At 43.6% G+C, this 16,756-nt stretch overlaps 1 protein-coding gene across 1 annotated transcript in view; it reads left to right on the plus strand.

The window, feature by feature from the left end:
- Positions 1-16,756, plus strand: part of GRIN2A (glutamate ionotropic receptor NMDA type subunit 2A) — a 374,836-nt gene that overhangs the window by 345,892 nt on the left and 12,188 nt on the right. The window contains exon 13 of the mRNA XM_041750636.1: positions 13,377-13,615. Within this exon, the coding sequence (XP_041606570.1) occupies positions 13,377-13,615 (239 nt within the window). The remainder of the gene's footprint in view (positions 1-13,376; positions 13,616-16,756) is intronic.

Consider the following 16,756-nt stretch of genomic DNA (forward strand, 5'->3'; position numbering starts at 1 on the left):
GAGGAAGAAATGTGTCGGTCCTAAGCATAGATTAGCAATAAAGGGTTTAACTGCTTCTTCATTGGCCTGTGACCAGATGGTATCATAAAAATTAGACTTGTTTATCTCCCTCCTAATTTTAACTAGAGACATATTTGGAATAATAATGGAACAGCACTTACTTAAGAAACAGATAAAAATCCATAAATATCCTGGAGGGCCATTGACTTTCCCTGTGTGCTCGAGAGCGCTGAGGGTTTTCATATGCGTTAAGTTCTCAGTGAATTTCCCCGATAGGTCTCCTGAGATTCAGAGCTGCAGTGTTTATTATCAATCCGACGCCAGGATTAGAGCAAGATCAGTGGTGCCAGATTTGTGCCTGACAAGCAGTGAATCGCTCCAACCAGGGAAAGTCAAATGTCAAGAGAACCATCAACGTTGAAATAAGACATAATGAATGGCACGCTGGTAAGTCAAAAGCTGATGTCAGAGGATCTGATGTGGGAATTACGGGATGGATTAAACACTGGCCTCAAATCCCTTTCAGTCTATGATTTTGTAAACACCTATTTGGAAAGGCAATATAATATCCATATAAAATCACCCTGCCTACCACCTTAACATAATTGTTTTCAGTGGAGATATTACCTTCTGGACCTTTTTCTTGCAGACACATTGCTTTAAATATATATAATGATTGGTTATAGGCACTTTTATATTGCATTATTTTCACTTGCATTATATTTTGAACTTTTGTTTATGTCATTACACAATCGGGTCCCCACAATTGTTTTAATTTGTGCATAAAATGTCATAGTCATTATTAAACCATAATTCGTTACATTATTTTTCCTAATGTTAAAACATTCTTTTTTTTGGCTGGTATATGTATATATAATGATGGGAGGAACATGTTCATGCGCATTTTTTGTTTGAATTGTCTAATTGTAACAAATTCTTAGATGTAGAATTTGAAGGGTTAATGGCTATAAACACCAACAGGAATCTTGATCTCTACGGTCATATGAATGCCCAAAAGGTTTGTTCCCATCTAAAAGTACTATTAATAATGAATCCATGTACCAATTTTAAAACAGTCAAGCAGCTTTGAGCATTATGGTTCTTTCTGCTATTTTAGAAGGCGCCTCTCAGCATTGCCTTAGAATTCCTTGGAATAGCAATGAAAATGAAAAAAAAAAAGCAAGTTGTCTTTTAATCTTTTTTGACCATTTAACTATTTTTACTTTATTTTATATTAAGGTATATTTTATATATCCTTTATTTTATAGTTTTATACTTTCATACTAAAGTATACTAAAATATACTTTATTTCATATTTATTTTATATAGAAATACTTTATATTTTATAGATTTTAATAGTTTGTATATCTTAGTAATTTATTAAACCCTCGATTGTAGTATTTCATGCAAAAAAAAATGTAGCAGCACAGGATATAGTTGAGACCAAAGGCTTTGAGTTCAAATGTACAATTGATCTCTACTAGCTCTATGGTCTCGGGAAAGTTATTCACACTTTGTAAGGGCCACATTCCTCCGCTTTAAATTAGGGATTGTCATGTAACCGACCTCAACAAGTTGAAGGGTATAATGTATGAGAACTGCTAGGTATAGTACCCATCGGTAGGTACTCAGCACGTTATCATAGATCATAACAAAGATTCGAGTCTCCTTAAATTGAGATTTATTCTTGTTCATATATATACTTTTTTAAAAAATCATTAAAAAAATCACTTAAATCAGGATTCTGCTAACTATGGCCCACATTTCCCTGTTGCCTGTTTTGGTCAATGAAGTTTTATTAGGACACAGACACATCACTGTATGTGTCTAAGGATGTTCTTGTGCTGCAGGGGCAGAGCGGGGTAGTTGGGACAGAGACGACAGGGCCCACAGAGCTGAGAATATTTACTAATTAGACCTCTTCAGAAAGGTTGGTGACTTTTAGCTTTAACAATAAAAATACAACATGTTCCTTTAAAATAATTCCAACAATATGGAAGAATTTAACATAACTCATCCCTCTTTATCCTTTAAGAACTTTTTCTTTGTAAAAAAAAAAATGTCATGTTTCTAAAAAAGAAATGAGGATTTTTTTTTCCTCTTTCTGGGTTAGAAAGTCCTTTTTCTTCCCCTTTGCTTCTTATTTTCTCTCTTGACAACCAAAATGGAAGAATGCCCGTTACTCTTTTTTTTTCCTTCTGTAAATTATAATATACATTCATTATACTGCACAAATCTCATGTCCAATTAATTTTTATACAACTGTATGACTACCACTTAGAGTTGAGAAAATGGCCAGTACCCAGAAAACTCCCTTCCAGCCAATATTCCCCTCAAAGGTAACCACCATTCTGACCTTCATGAATACGGATGGACTTTGCCTCCTTTTGAACTGTAAATAAATGGCGGAATCATAACAACATCTATTCATTTGTATCCTTTAGGACATTAATCCACATCAATGCATATAACTCCTACTTATTACTGCACAGTGTTCCATTGTACGAACACACTGCAGTTTACTTATACATTTGCTATTGATGGACATTTGTGTTATTTTTCACTTGTGTCTGCTTTGAACATCCTCATACCTTTTCGGTGCATTGTAGGCACTTAACTGGGAATATTCCTATGAGTGAAATTGTTGGGTCACAGAACTTGCCTATACTGTGTTCCAGTAGATACTTTCGAAGAATTTTAAGAGAATGAATGACCAGTTTACGTTCCCATCAGCAAAGTGTGTGGTCCCTATAATTTCTGAGTGCCTTGACTCTCCCTTCCAGGAGAGAGGTAAAGGGGACTTGTGTCCCTGAACTGTAGGTGTGGTCATCAGTGGCTGTGGTTGGAGGTTGTACAATCGTAGCCCATGGTTCTCCATCTCCCTTCCTGTGCAGAATGGAGATGCAGTAGTGTCTGCCCTGAACACGTTCCTGAGTTGGCATCTGAATGTAATCATACTCCCGTCCCCATACACTCTCCCACTCATCCCTGGCAGTGGTCTCACCCCTACCTGTTGATTCCAACTTGGGAGAAGGAAGAAGAGGCCAGAGGAGCGCCGCCACCTGTAATGAGGGGAGAGGACGGTCATCAATGAGGTCTTAGAGCTCTCTTAAGTTGTAACCCACTCTCTCCATAAAAAGACAAACTGAGCCTGCCTTCTGCTTTGGTGAGGGGCAGCACTGCCAGCAGATACAGGGTCCTTCCTATAAAGGTCCCATTTCCCCTTTCTGTTCTTCTGCCTTCTTGGTCTTCCCCTCACAGCCTCCCTCTCCCTCTCTCCTTCCCTCCCCACCCTCTCCTCCTCTCTCTCCTCCATGCCACAACCAAGACTTGAATGCACCATCCTGGACAATGGAGAATGCAGGTAAGATGGACAATGGCTGTGATCCCTTTGCTTAAGGACTCCATAGCCTCAGGAAGCTCACTGACCACATTTCAATAAAAAAAGGAACCGAAAAGTGGGGATGCCATTTTACCTGCTCAAAGAAGGAAAGAGCTTTCTCAACCTGGGATGTTGGATTATTGCTATGCTTTTCTTCTCCTTCCCCTTATGTCGACAACCTTTTAAAACACAAGGAACCCCTCTGTGGCACTGAAAAGCACTCCACTCTTTCACAATGAATCACAGGATTTTCAGGACTGTCGATGGAGACAGGGTATAGTTGTCAAAGTTACTGCGAATTCGTTTATGCACTCCAGCACCTGTGCCTTCCAAGTCATGGCAACTTGACCATCTATTTGTGGGTGAGACAAATAGACTAAGCAGACTCCAGAGGTGCTTGGCATACACAGAATTCATCAGTGACATTTTTCTGTAGCCTTACTCTAGAGAATTGTTTCTCGCCAATCTCCCCCCAGCCCCCGTTGGAAAATTGTGACCATGTACGTTGTCTGGTGTCTGATGGGGAGACCCAACCTCTGCGCTCTTCTTCCTTTTTTCTTCTTCAAGAGACACAGGTTGGGGACCTGTGCACACAAAAAGCCCCAACTCCAACCTGCATGGCTGATCTTGTGGCCCGCGAAACCCCAGCCAGATGGCGGCAAACAGCAGTGCCTCCGACAGGGCTGGGGCGCCGTCGGACCTCAGCTGGAAGGTGGTAGTAAAACATTTATACCAAAGACAGCCTGTCTCTGCATCTAACTGGATACTTTAAGCTAAGCCCTATTTTTATTTTGTTTTTGTGACTTCTCAGCAACATACAGAAATGGAATATTCTGACATTTAAATAAGGGAGATGCGCCTTCCAGATTTAGTCTGTGTCCAGAATCTTGGACTCTACCCACCACCACAACCCCTGAAGGTATTTTTTTTTTCTCTCTAGCAAATTGTTCAGTGACCCTCATAGGTCATGGATACAGAGGTCTGAGGCTCCAGAATGCTATTATTTCCAGATCCAAGGTGACTTGGCTTTGAGTCAAGAGTATAGGATGAATGAAGCTAAGGCACCAAGGTCAGTAATTGAATGGACTGGCTAATCTTACCCTGTTCCAAGTCCACAGACTACATCCCAGATCTGACCAGCAGTTTCCTTCCAGGACAACTAGGCAAGGAGAGCACGTGGCCTCAACCCTGCAGCCCTCAAGCTGTCCTCACTCCAGGGACCACATTCCAGAGCTCACAGCCCCTGAATCTGTCCTCATCGAGAACATGGGCCTGTCGATGACGGTGCCCTAGATTTTCTACAAAGAATATTGTTCCTTTGCCATTTCCAATTCCATTTGGGCTTCTGAGAAACCTGGAGTGCCCAATCCCTGGGCAAGACATGAAACAGGACTGAAACGGGGTCAGTTCCCCTCTTGGTGTTCACAGTGAACCCTACTGGGATCAGCAGCAACATCATTCTGACGTCTTTCGGCTATAGATGGAAGTCGGTTCCCTGTGGGGAACCACCAAACTCTACCGCTAGAATCTTTGATTGGAACTTGCTTGCCCCGAGAGTCAGCCTTGATTTCTGGGCTTCAGATATTATCCCTGACCCCTCTGTATGGGGCTTCACAGATTCCTCCCTTCCTCAGGCTTTTGCTGATGCTCAGAACAGTGTATCACAAGCTGATCAAGGAAGAGGAGTCTTGTATCATTGGCAGTCAACACAGTTGTATGGACTCCCTACTGTGTGTCAAGCCCACACCAGGGACTGGGGATACAAAAAGAATATGGCAGGATGCCCACCCTTGAATAAACTCACTTCCCAAGGGGAAGGACTTAGGAGCAAATGGCGATTAGACTCTAGTGTGACAGATTCTCTACTGATGAGAAACCCAGGATGTTGTAAAAGGAGAAACTGTCTCATACCCACATCCTTGTCCATCCAGGGAAGACTTCGTGGAAATGGAGACCTCCGAGCTGTGCTCCAGAGGTAGCCATTGGCAAGTTTTCAGCCTGATACCATGCAGCTGGTCTAGCCAGAGTAAATTCTTATGGGCGACGGTGATATGGATGACAATTCACAGTGGATCCTTATCAGTGACTTCCTGCAAATGGGTTTCTCTCTAGTCATCACATAGCCTGGGAGCAGGAGAGTTTCAACTGCATGTCCTGCCTGCCCCTGAGACTACCACAGGACCCCGCAGTGATTATGTCAGTGGGATGGAGTTTGCTGGAGAAGGATGGAGTCCTTCAAATCTGCCATAGCACCCACCTGTAACAGCCTGCCTTATATTCTGTGTGAGAACACAACAACTAAGAATTGTAGGTCCAGCAAGCATACAGCTGGTCTCATCCACTGCCCCCTAGTATTCCCAGGATACCCCAACTCCTCAGCACAAAGGCTGGGTCCTTTGCAATTGGCCTCTCCTTTCATCACTTCTTCCTTCCCCCAAATTCTGAACCTCTCTCTAATGTCCAAACGTTTCATGTTTCTTTCTGCCTCCAGCCCTATGCAGATTCAGTCATCTCATCTGGCTAGAATGACCGGCTTGCAGGACGCTCTCTCCCACAGAACTCTGAGCTCACGGAGCCCAAAGACTATGTGCAATTTGTCTCCCTATGAAAATACAGAGATTCCGCTGTCCACGTGTGCTAAGTGCTTTAGAAATGTTCCTTTTTCAATGAATGAATGAATGAGTGAATGAATGAATGAGGGAGAGAGATAAAGAAGATTGAAACCAAATGAAGTCCTCTGAGAACCAAAAAGCATTAGCTTCCCTGACTGGTAATGAGATGGGACACAAAGCCAGCTTCTCTAAACCAGACACGGTATCTCCCAGTACCATCACTGCATAGGGTCAGGTGCTCTGGCCAGAAAACAAGACAAACACTATGTAGATGCACACCTGCTAGGGTCTCTGTGTGGGCTGACTGTCGAAGATGCATGCCAGCATATTCACAGGCCCTGGACAGAGCCTAAAGGCTACAGGTTCAAAATGAACTTTTTACAACCAACCTCGGGGGAGAAATGCTCAGGAAGTCTAAAGGCTAGTCACATTGCATGCTATAAAATCCTTTCCTGGAGCAATCCCCTCAGCTCTCAGACAGTCTTGTGGAATAGAGTGAAATCTAATCTGAAAAGCTACTGTAGTCCCTCTGGAAGTACAGAGAATGAGTCTGAGGGAAAATCAGGAACTGATTTCTCTTACTTTGGACATAACAGATTTCTTCTTGGAGGGCTAAGCCCTCTCTCTGGACATGCCTCTCCAGAATCACAGACTCCACGAATTGGCAGGGCACAGGGAGGGGTATGCGATCCACCCCCCACCCCCGGTGGCCCTGGCTTCAGGCAGCAAAGAGAGGTGTCTCCAGTGATACTTACTGAGTAATCAGGATGTGCCAGGCGCTGTGTGCAGTGCAGCCTCGTTTAATTCAAGCACGACTCGTATGAGGTAAATACTGTTTTGCTCCAGTTGGTAGATGCTAGAGAGGCTGAGCAAATGCCTCTGTGTGCCTCGTCTATAAAACGGCCGTGATAATGGCACCAGCCACATTGGGTTCCTAGGAGGGCCTCATGGGTTAATTTTTGAAAGTCCTAGTACAGTGCCTGAAATGGGATGGAATTTATGTAACTTTGTTAAATCACAGAATAGGAAAATAGATTAAGGAATGGATGAGTGGATGGATAGGGAAGTAGAGTACCTGGACCAAGGTCAGACCGGTCATAGTGGGTGAAGGCACTGGGTGCTGGCAGGCGACTCTCATCCTACCTCCCGTGGCATCTAGACCTCACACACTGACTTGCCATGCTGCCCCATCAGGGCAGGGCGCTCCCTTTTGTGGCTCATTCCAGTGTTTTCTACCTGAAACATTCTATCTTGTGATTTTTGGGATGGTGTCTACTTGAATTTTCATCGATTCCTTTTTTGCAAATTAGAAACCCATGGCTTGTACCTTGTGAGTGAGCAAGTAGCGGGTTGCGTACCATGCAGCCTCTTGCGGCAGCATCCCAGCCACTAACGGAAGCACATCTCAGGCATATGCACAACACCGTCTCAATTATTCTTGTGCATTCCCTTTTAGGTTGTACAACTTCCTGGCTCCTGCCTCTTAAAACCCCACCAGTCAGCCTTTTAGTAGCAGCGTTGGACAGGGAGGGAGCTGGGATTCCTGCTCTGTGTGCTGGCCTTATGGCCTTCCTCAGGATGGCACGGAACCCAGAGGTCGGCAGGGGGACCTGTGGCAGGCAACAGCTCCCCCTGAAGCCAGATCCAGGAAGGGCTCCTGAGCAGACATGACTTGCACGATGCAGAGGTGTTCTCCGGTGCGCATGAGCTTCCGGTCCTTAGAGATATAAATAGAGAAAGGGGGACCTTCTGGCATCATGCAGGGACCAGTCCTCCTGGGTGCAGGCAGGAAGACTGTAGCCTGGCTGCAAACCCACAGCGGCTCAGGCTCCCTCGGCTCCCGGGAGAGCGCTTAGCTTTTGTCTTCCCAGCAAGAATGAGTCCTGCTTCGGGAAACAGATTTAATTGTCCCACTTACCAGCTCCAGTTCACAGGACCACATTGACAAAGATCATGGCCTCTTGGTAACGGAGGAAACAGACGACAGAATGAGCATCTGAAAGCTGCTCCTTGGAAAAATGACCTTTGCTGCTTCACCCCAGCTAAGGACATGTGGACTTCACCACCTCTGACTCCCAGGCCCGTGGCAAGTTCCCTTTTGATCTGTACTTCCTTCTATTTATATGGCAGAAAAACTCACCCGGCAGATCTGAACATGTTTGCAATGCTGCCTAATTTAAGCCTGAGAATGCAAGGAAAGAAATAGAAACAGAAAATATGGATTCAGTGCTCGCTCTGTGCTGCAGGCTATGAGAAATATCAAAATCATAAAACACGGTCCCTGATCGCCCCCAAGGAGATTACAATATACTTGAGTAAATTAAAAACGAAATAAGAAAGTATTTGAACTACAGTTCAGTGCACTAGTGGAAGGCCACGAGGCAGGAAATGAATAACTGCAAAATGATTGGAACAGGCTGTAATTGGGATTGAGAAATGTGCATTTGGCCTCCTCTCACCACGCGGGTCTGGTTTACCAAATTGACTTATTCAAAGAGAGGTGTTTGGTCAGAAGGCAGAGGAAAGATCTGTATATTTACACCATGAAAAGAATCTGATGATATTTCTTCTACCCAGACTGACCCTGTTCTAGGCATACAAACTTGGCTATCTTTGAGAAGACACCAACAGGAAGAAAACATGGCGAGGAAACCCACTTCTGTGTCCTCGCAAATTCCCAAGGTAGAGAAAAGTCAACAGTGTGCTGTAGTTCCAAAGAGATGGCATCAGTGGTTTTGAGAAGAGGAAGCCAATGATGTAAATCTTGAGGCACATGAGTTTGGATAAGCAGGTGGAGCTGCTGGCTGGACAATGAGGTGATATTACAGAGGCTCCCAGGACAAGTGTGACTGTATGAAGAAAGGACCAGAGGCTGCTGGAAGGAAAGGAATTGAGACCAAGATATCCCTTCCTATAACTTTGCCTGCACCTCTGATTAACCAGCATCCTTCCTTATGGGCTATGAATTTACAAAGGGATAGGTTTCCCTTTTTTTTTTTTTTTGTTTCCCATTTTTAACTCCCATCAATGTGAATTTTTTTTCTCTTTTAGCCATGATAACAAAAGTTATGCATGACTATATGGTCATGGCATGATGGGAGACTAAAGTGACAAGAACCCCTTTCATGGTACAAACACAAAGCAGGGCAGGATTAGAAGCACGTACACGTACACATGCACACACACACACAAACTGCATGCTCATACCTACACACATGCATGCACAAAGCACAGTGAAGAAAAGGGAAGCTTTTTTCAGGTGCTGGAAACAGAGGGGAATGGGATATTCTCACAGCACCTCTCTCTGGAGTGCAGCAGCCTAAGAGGACATAGGGCCCAGGGGTGGACACCGAGGCTTTAGCATCCACATGGGAGCCCTGAACTGTGCAGAGAGTAGAAAATGATACCACTGCATGAATCTGAGATCTGGAGCGACTCAGCGCATCTGTGAAAAGACTGGGGAAAACTGTCCATCAAAACCAAGAAAGTATAAGAAGTTTCACCATCTGTTTGAAGCTCTGGGTGAGAAATTAAAACCTAGATGAGTATGGAAGTCCAAATGTATACTACCTACAGAGTGTGGCAGTTGTAGTCACATTTTTCTCCTACAAGAACGGGTATGTTTGAAGCTCCTGGAACCGTGGCAGGAGCAGCGGGCAGAACCCGCTGTAGGAACATTTCTATAGCCCAGTGTGCTTGGGGGCCCCATGGGACTTAGAGGGAGACCAGCCCTGGTGAAGATGAGTTCATACTCAAAAAGTTAAAACATCACAAGGAAGAAATCCACCATGAGAGCCAGCACACACAGCAAGCAGACAAATGTGAATCCCAAGAACTAAGGTTGTGGGGAGGAGGGAGAGCAAGAGAATAATCTGGAAGACAGTGGGTTTGAAATGATTAAATGTCTAAAAGTTTTTTAAGAATCATAAGAGAAGAATGGGCAGATTTATTGTTTTACAATAAAAACAATGGGCAGAACTTTAAGATGGCCAGATGAATATCTGATTAAAATAGATTAAATGAAAGCATAGGGCTAAATATTATTAATGAAAGAATAAATGAGCTGGAAAATAGATCTGTGGGAAGCATCTAACTGTAGGACAGAGGCATAAAGGAGTGGAAAATATTAAAATAAAGTTAATAACCTAGAGGGATAGAATGAGAAGGGTTAGAATATTCTAAACACCATTCTTTAGAAGAAAAGGAAAGATAGAATTAGCACGCATTCTTAGGGGCTTGCAGATTAAAACAATGCCATAGCACAACATACCTGGTTAGCATGGCTAAAATCCAAAACACTGACAACACTAATAGATTCTGGCGAGGATGTGGAGCAATATGAAGTCTTGTTCATTGCTGGTGTGGACACAAAATGGCACGGCCACTTTGGAAGAGGGCCTGGCAGTGCCCCACAAAGCTAAGCATATCCTTACCACACAATCCTGCAGCCATGCTCCTAGGTATTTACCCAAATGAATTGAAAACTCATTCCCCACCAAAACCTCTCACACACAGATATACAGAGAAGCATTATTCATAATTGCCAAAACTTTGAAGCAGCCAGGATGTCCTTCAGTAGGTGAATGATAGGCAAACCGTCCATCTATGTAATGGAAAAATGTTTGCAAAAAAAAAGAAAAGAAAGAAAAAAAAGGAAGTGGTCAAGCCATGGAAAGAAGTAGAGGAAAAAAAAAAAAAGAAAGAAAAGAAGTAGAGGAACTTGAACGCATATTGTTCTCAGCACAAGTGTTAACACTGTGGCCACAGGTAACAGGGACCTTAAAGGAAGGATCCAAAAGATCCCTGGAGTTCCCATCGTGGATATTTCTAACCATAAGAGATGATTATAGAGCTGATTACAGAGCCCCTCAGTTCTAATTCTTCAAAGATGGACTTTCTCTACCTCCCTTTATAGCTTTTTCTGTGGCCAGTTCATATAGCAAAATGCACTGCCAGGGATCATTCCTCTTATCCATTTGCTCTTTTAGGAGCTGAGTATGATTAAGTACACTTTTTGATGTTGTTTGGAACTTGATATTTCATATCATTTTAAATTTTCTTTCATCTTTGTACAAATCAGATGATTGCTCACGTTAAAAAAAAAATCTTGTTACCATGAAAGAAGCCAGTCTGGAGGCACCTGAGTGGCTAAGTGGTTGAGCGTCTGCCTTCAGCTCAGGGCGTGATCCCAGGGTCCTGGAATTAAGTCCTGCACCAGGCTCCTTGCAGAGAGTCTGCTTCTCCCTCTGCCTGTGTCTCTGCCTCTCTTTCTGTGTCTCTCATGAGTAAATAAATAAAATATTTTTTAAAAAGAAAGAAAAGAAAAGAAAAAAGAAAAGAAAAGAAAGAAAGAAAGAAAGAAAGAAAGAAAGAAAGAAAGAAAGAAAGAAAGACAGTCTGAAAAGGCTACTATGTATGCAGTGGTTCCAGCTATGTGATGTTCTGGAAAGGGTAAAACTATAGAGATCATTAAAAGATCAGTGGTTGCCAGGCATTGGGATGGGGGCATGAAGAAAGTTGAACCAGGGGCCCTATAGGGGACTTTTAAGGCAACAAGACTATTCCTTCCATATGATACTGTAACGATGGGCACATGGCTTTAAGCATGGGGCAAAACCCACAGAAGGTACAACACAAAGTGTGAACCCTAATGTAAACTGTGGGCTTTAGTTAATAATAATGTATTGAGATTTGTTCATCAATTGTAAAAAACAACAAAAGAAACCACCCCAATGCCAGATGTATGTTAATAGGAGAAACTGAGGCAATGGGGAGGAAGAGTGTATGGGAACTCTCTGTAGCCTCTGTACTTCCTGTTCAATGTTTCTATGACCCTAAAACTATTCTAAAAAAATAAATAAGTAAAGTATATTTTTAAAAAAAGGGATAGGGAGAGTTGATATTCAAAGTAAGAATGGGTGAGGTTTTTTTTTTTCCAGAATTAAAGTTATGAGTCAGACATTGAAGAAAGACACTGAGTCCAGAGCAGAACAAATAATAAAGCAAGTCCACACCTACTTTCCACACCAAAGACAAAATGAAAGTCTCCAAAACCATCAGAGAAAAAATACAGATGGCATAGAGAGTAATGACAATTAGATTATTAGCCAACTTCTCAACAACCATAATCTAGATCAGAAGAAAACTCAGTAACATCTTCAAAAGGTCCAGGAAAAAGAAGGAGCAACTTAGATTTCTCTGTTCAGCCAAATCATTCCAGAGCGCGAACAAGCCAAAAGCATGACACGCTAATTTCACGAAACTTAAAAAAGACAGCAGTATGAAAGCAGTAATTATGCTAACCTCTTCAAAGGAGAATCAAAGAAACATTTGGAGTGTTTCCTTTCCTCCGTACGTTTCATATTGTATCTTAGACACACAAACACGCACAACCCAATCATACTTTCCATTTAACAGTGCATGCATCCTCTTGGATTTTCACTGTCCTTGAAGAATAATTTTTAACGTCTGAATTACAGCGTAAGTGCCATCGTTTAGTGAATTGCTAGACAGTCAGCTTAATTGCTAGACATTCAGATCAGAGAAATTCCTCCTAGATGGCAACTGGATGAAATGCACACAAAAGAAAGACAAAATAACGCCAAGCACGGCCTACCTTTTCTTTCTCGCTGAAAACTCCACCTGCTTCCTTACCTGCCTACTGAGGTGAGGAGGTGTTTAGTTCAGAAGGGGCCATTAAGAGTTGATTGGGATGTCTCATTTCAAGGTTTTCTGCCCTCAGTGCACTGCTAGTGGGTGGCATCTTGGAACAATCTCAGACATTCTAAAGGAAGATGTAAGAAGAAACTAATACATTTGGGAACTGTTGTGTGTCAGGCACCGTGCTGGGCACTTCCTCTGGAACAATCCCGTCAACACTACTATTTATGAAAATTTATTCTTTTGGGGTGTTTGCATACGCGAGCTCCTTTGGTCCTCATCAGAACTCTAGGAAGTGCGCACTTTTATTCTGTTCATTTCCCAGACAGGAGAGACGTGGCTCAGAGGTCACACAGCTAGTGAATGATATAGTCATAACTGGAAGGCGAGTGTGTCCGAGGTAGCATGCTGTGAGTTTATGTCCCATCCTGTTCCAGGCACGGGTGGGTGGCAGGGGACACAGGTGGAATAAAGCAGAACATAGTGACAATAATTAAGAAAACACCATAGGGACTGGACGTAACTATACATCATCCTATTTCATCTTCCCTCCAACAATATTAGGTGGGTACCCTGACCATGATTAGCGTCAGCCCTCAAGTGAGCATGTGCAGGCCTGGAGAGCTCAGTCACTTGCCTTAAGGTCCCAGAAGTGTAAGTGACCGGGACCCAGAGTGCATGCCCTGCTTCCTCACGGCCTGTGGTTCTTGTCTTCTGTGCAGGCGAGATGGAGGAGCTGGAGACACTGTGGCTTACAGGGATCTGCCACAACGAGAAGAACGAGGTGATGAGCAGCCAGCTGGACATCGACAACATGGCAGGCGTGTTCTACATGCTGGCGGCCGCCATGGCCCTCAGCCTCATCACCTTCATTTGGGAACACCTCTTCTACTGGAAGTTGCGCTTCTGTTTCACGGGCGTGTGCTCCGACCGGCCAGGGCTCCTCTTCTCCATCAGCAGGGTCAGTACCTCGGACAGCTACTTCCTAATGCAGTGGGCAGAGTGGGCAGGTCCACAGGAGCTCGGGGCTTCCAGAGAATCCGGGATTCTTGACTCCAGGGTGGGGGCGGTCAGCACATCCTCCCCCCCCCCCCCACCAACCTTTCCTGGGCGTGTAGGAAAGGAATCCAGGTTCTGTGCATTCACAACCCAGCCACTGCAATCCCAGGTGACTGTGGAGGCCAGAGAGGGGAGGAGGATGGGGTAAAGTAGGCTGGGCACAACAAAATAGCACAAATGCGATGAAAAAAAAAACAGCAAATGCCCCTGGGCGTCAGGGTGAGGGAACACTTGAGTATGCCTGCCCTGCCCCACCTGAAGGGGTCAGCCCTCCTCAAGTCCTGCTATCTATGGGAATGCAAGGGCAATATTACCAGGTATTCTAGTTTTTAAAAGAGAATGCAGTCATCTGATTTTATGTGAAACCTTTCTATTTTTAAATATTAGTAACTAATTCATTTTTTTTAAACCATGTAGGCCAAATAAAGCAGTCTATATGTGGCATCCACCATTAGCAGCCGTATGTGCTCTACGATGCTCCTAAAATCCTTATGCAAGACATTACAGTTCATGCATGCCTTCCAGTGGAACATGCCATTCCAGTGGAACATGTATACCAAAACAAAATCTACACACAAGGCCATGCTGTGTGTATACACGTCTAACAAACCACAAGTAGACTGTGCTATGCAATAGTCTCAAATGGAACAAAGATGGGAAGAACCATGAGAAAATGCCCGGCACATCAAATAGAAACCAAAGTAACATTGAACCCAGCATAAACCACAGCAACAGAACACACGTGCTGTAGTGAGCTCATACAGTATTCAAGGTAACCCCTCTCGTGTAGCACAATGCAACATGTGTATGTTACCATAAAACAACACCTACAATTCATCAGTAATGATGACAATCACAGAAAATGATGATTATTTGTGGAGCACCTATATGTGCCAGGCACCCTGTAAGGGCTGTGTACTCCTCAGCTCGTTTAACCTACCAGCTATCTCTGTGAGGTGGGTAGCTGTCATTAGCTCTAGATTATAGGGAAGCTCAACGTTATGGGGTTAGATGATTGCTCAAGGCTGCACAGTCTTGGTGGAGCTGGGACTCAAATCTAGGTGGTGTGGTACCAGCCAGAGCACATGCTCTTACACAAGCAATGAACATCCAATGCAAGCAACACAAGAGATTTGATAGAAATCTATGCTGCACAACACGTATGTGCACACACCTGACATGGTTACATATTCAACACAATCTTGTCACTTAGTTGCATTGTGTGCACATAGTCACTCATCTTCTAACAAAACATGGCATTATCTGTTGTACCAAAATATGGCATTATCTGTCGTGCAGCCGATCATCTTTCCATCCATCCATCCACCTATTTCATCCATCCCATCCATTCATCCATCCATCCATCCATCTGCCTGTCTATTTATCTAGCTATTTCTTCCATTTGCTCACCTTGGAATGTTTTTACTCTGAACGAATTTAAAGAGGATATGAAACATGGTGAAACACATTTGGTTAAAAACGCCTAGTTTTATATGCTAATGGTTATTAGGAAAACAAAACAATTATGTCTAAGGGAATTTGTATATTCTTAGCATTAGGTGATTTTAAGAACTTTGGAGATTCAGAAGAGAGATTCACATTAGCTTAGTGAGGATGATTTATTTTTTTCTGTTCAGTGGCACTCTTAACTTGCATTCTGTGCAAATACATATTTCCTAATTAACTTGATGGCATCTAAACACACAGATTGCTTAAATATAACAACGTGCATGCGTATAGCTAGGTATTATGCCGACGTTAAGCTAATTCTCTCCACCAATTACTAAAGGCTTTCCATATCCAAATGACTCTGGGATTATCATGAACAAATGCACACTGTTGCTTTTCCTTGTAAATCCTGCTTGTATCTGGAAGACCATTTCCTCTGTCTGAGATACCACTAAGGAAGCCAAGCTGAGAGGATCGTCATTATGAGAAATGAACTAAATCCTCACTTCCCTTCCAAGCATCTTGAGGGATGGGATTGGAGGGGACTGGGGCACACAGGAACAGGCATCCTGGAATCTAAACTTTAGTCTCGCCTCCCTGGGGGAGAGAGGACCCTGTGTCTCATAGGAGCACTGCAAGGATTTCTGTGCCCCTTTTGGGGACTCCCAGCCACCATCACTCCTCTGTCCTCAAAGGCTGCAGGGAGCCCTACTCCTGCACTGACCCACCCTTCTCCACAGATAATATCTGTCTTTTAAAATTAGCACAGCCCAACATGCATGAATAGAAGGATTTCATATTTAATATACTTTCCTGCCTCTCTCGTTTGTTAGGGGAACTTGAAATGGGCTCAGCTCCCAGTGCTATGCATAGGGGGGGCTTCTGGGTTGCTAAATAAACACTCTTCCTTTCTTATCAAGGGCTAACACACGTCTAAAGCTTGTCTTATGGGCATTCACACATATGCCACCTTACGTGTATATTCCTTACACAGAGCAGAGAGCACAGACAAGTGTCTTCATTGTACACACATAATCATTTACTTGAACAAATCTCCACAGGCAATTCCCAAGCCAAGAACCTACCTTCCCACAAAGGCAAGACCACAACCCCACAATGAATTATGTCATGTGTGAATAAGGGCGGGGCCAGATAGCTTTCCTCCATCCTCTCTAATCCTTACGACACCTGTGAGTTTGATGTAATCACACCCATCCTGTGGATATGGAGAAACTGAGGCCCCAAAGGTTGGAATAGGACCCTTTTGGCTTCACCTTATATTTCCTTGAAATGACGCATCTCCTGGTTTATGCCCCGGTCAGCAGCAGCCACCATGTTTGCTTTCCAGACCCCTTCTTGGGCTGGCTCCCTGTCTGTCTTAGGGGGACCAGCCCAGACCCAGGAGTCCTGTTCAGACTGTCCCCATTATGTCTGGCTGCCACCATCTGGGGGTAGCAGTGGGGAAAGGGAACATAAATCACAATGTCCCTGAAGCCGCCCTGCCTATGTTGTGCCACGAAGCACGAGTTACTTTGAAGTCAGAGTAAACAGCTATTTTTAAGAAAGGAACAAGGCGCAGTGGAAAACAAGAGAC

This window comes from Vulpes lagopus, chromosome 3 (assembly GCF_018345385.1).
Source record: "Vulpes lagopus strain Blue_001 chromosome 3, ASM1834538v1, whole genome shotgun sequence".
NCBI classification, from domain to species: Eukaryota; Metazoa; Chordata; class Mammalia; order Carnivora; family Canidae; genus Vulpes; species Vulpes lagopus.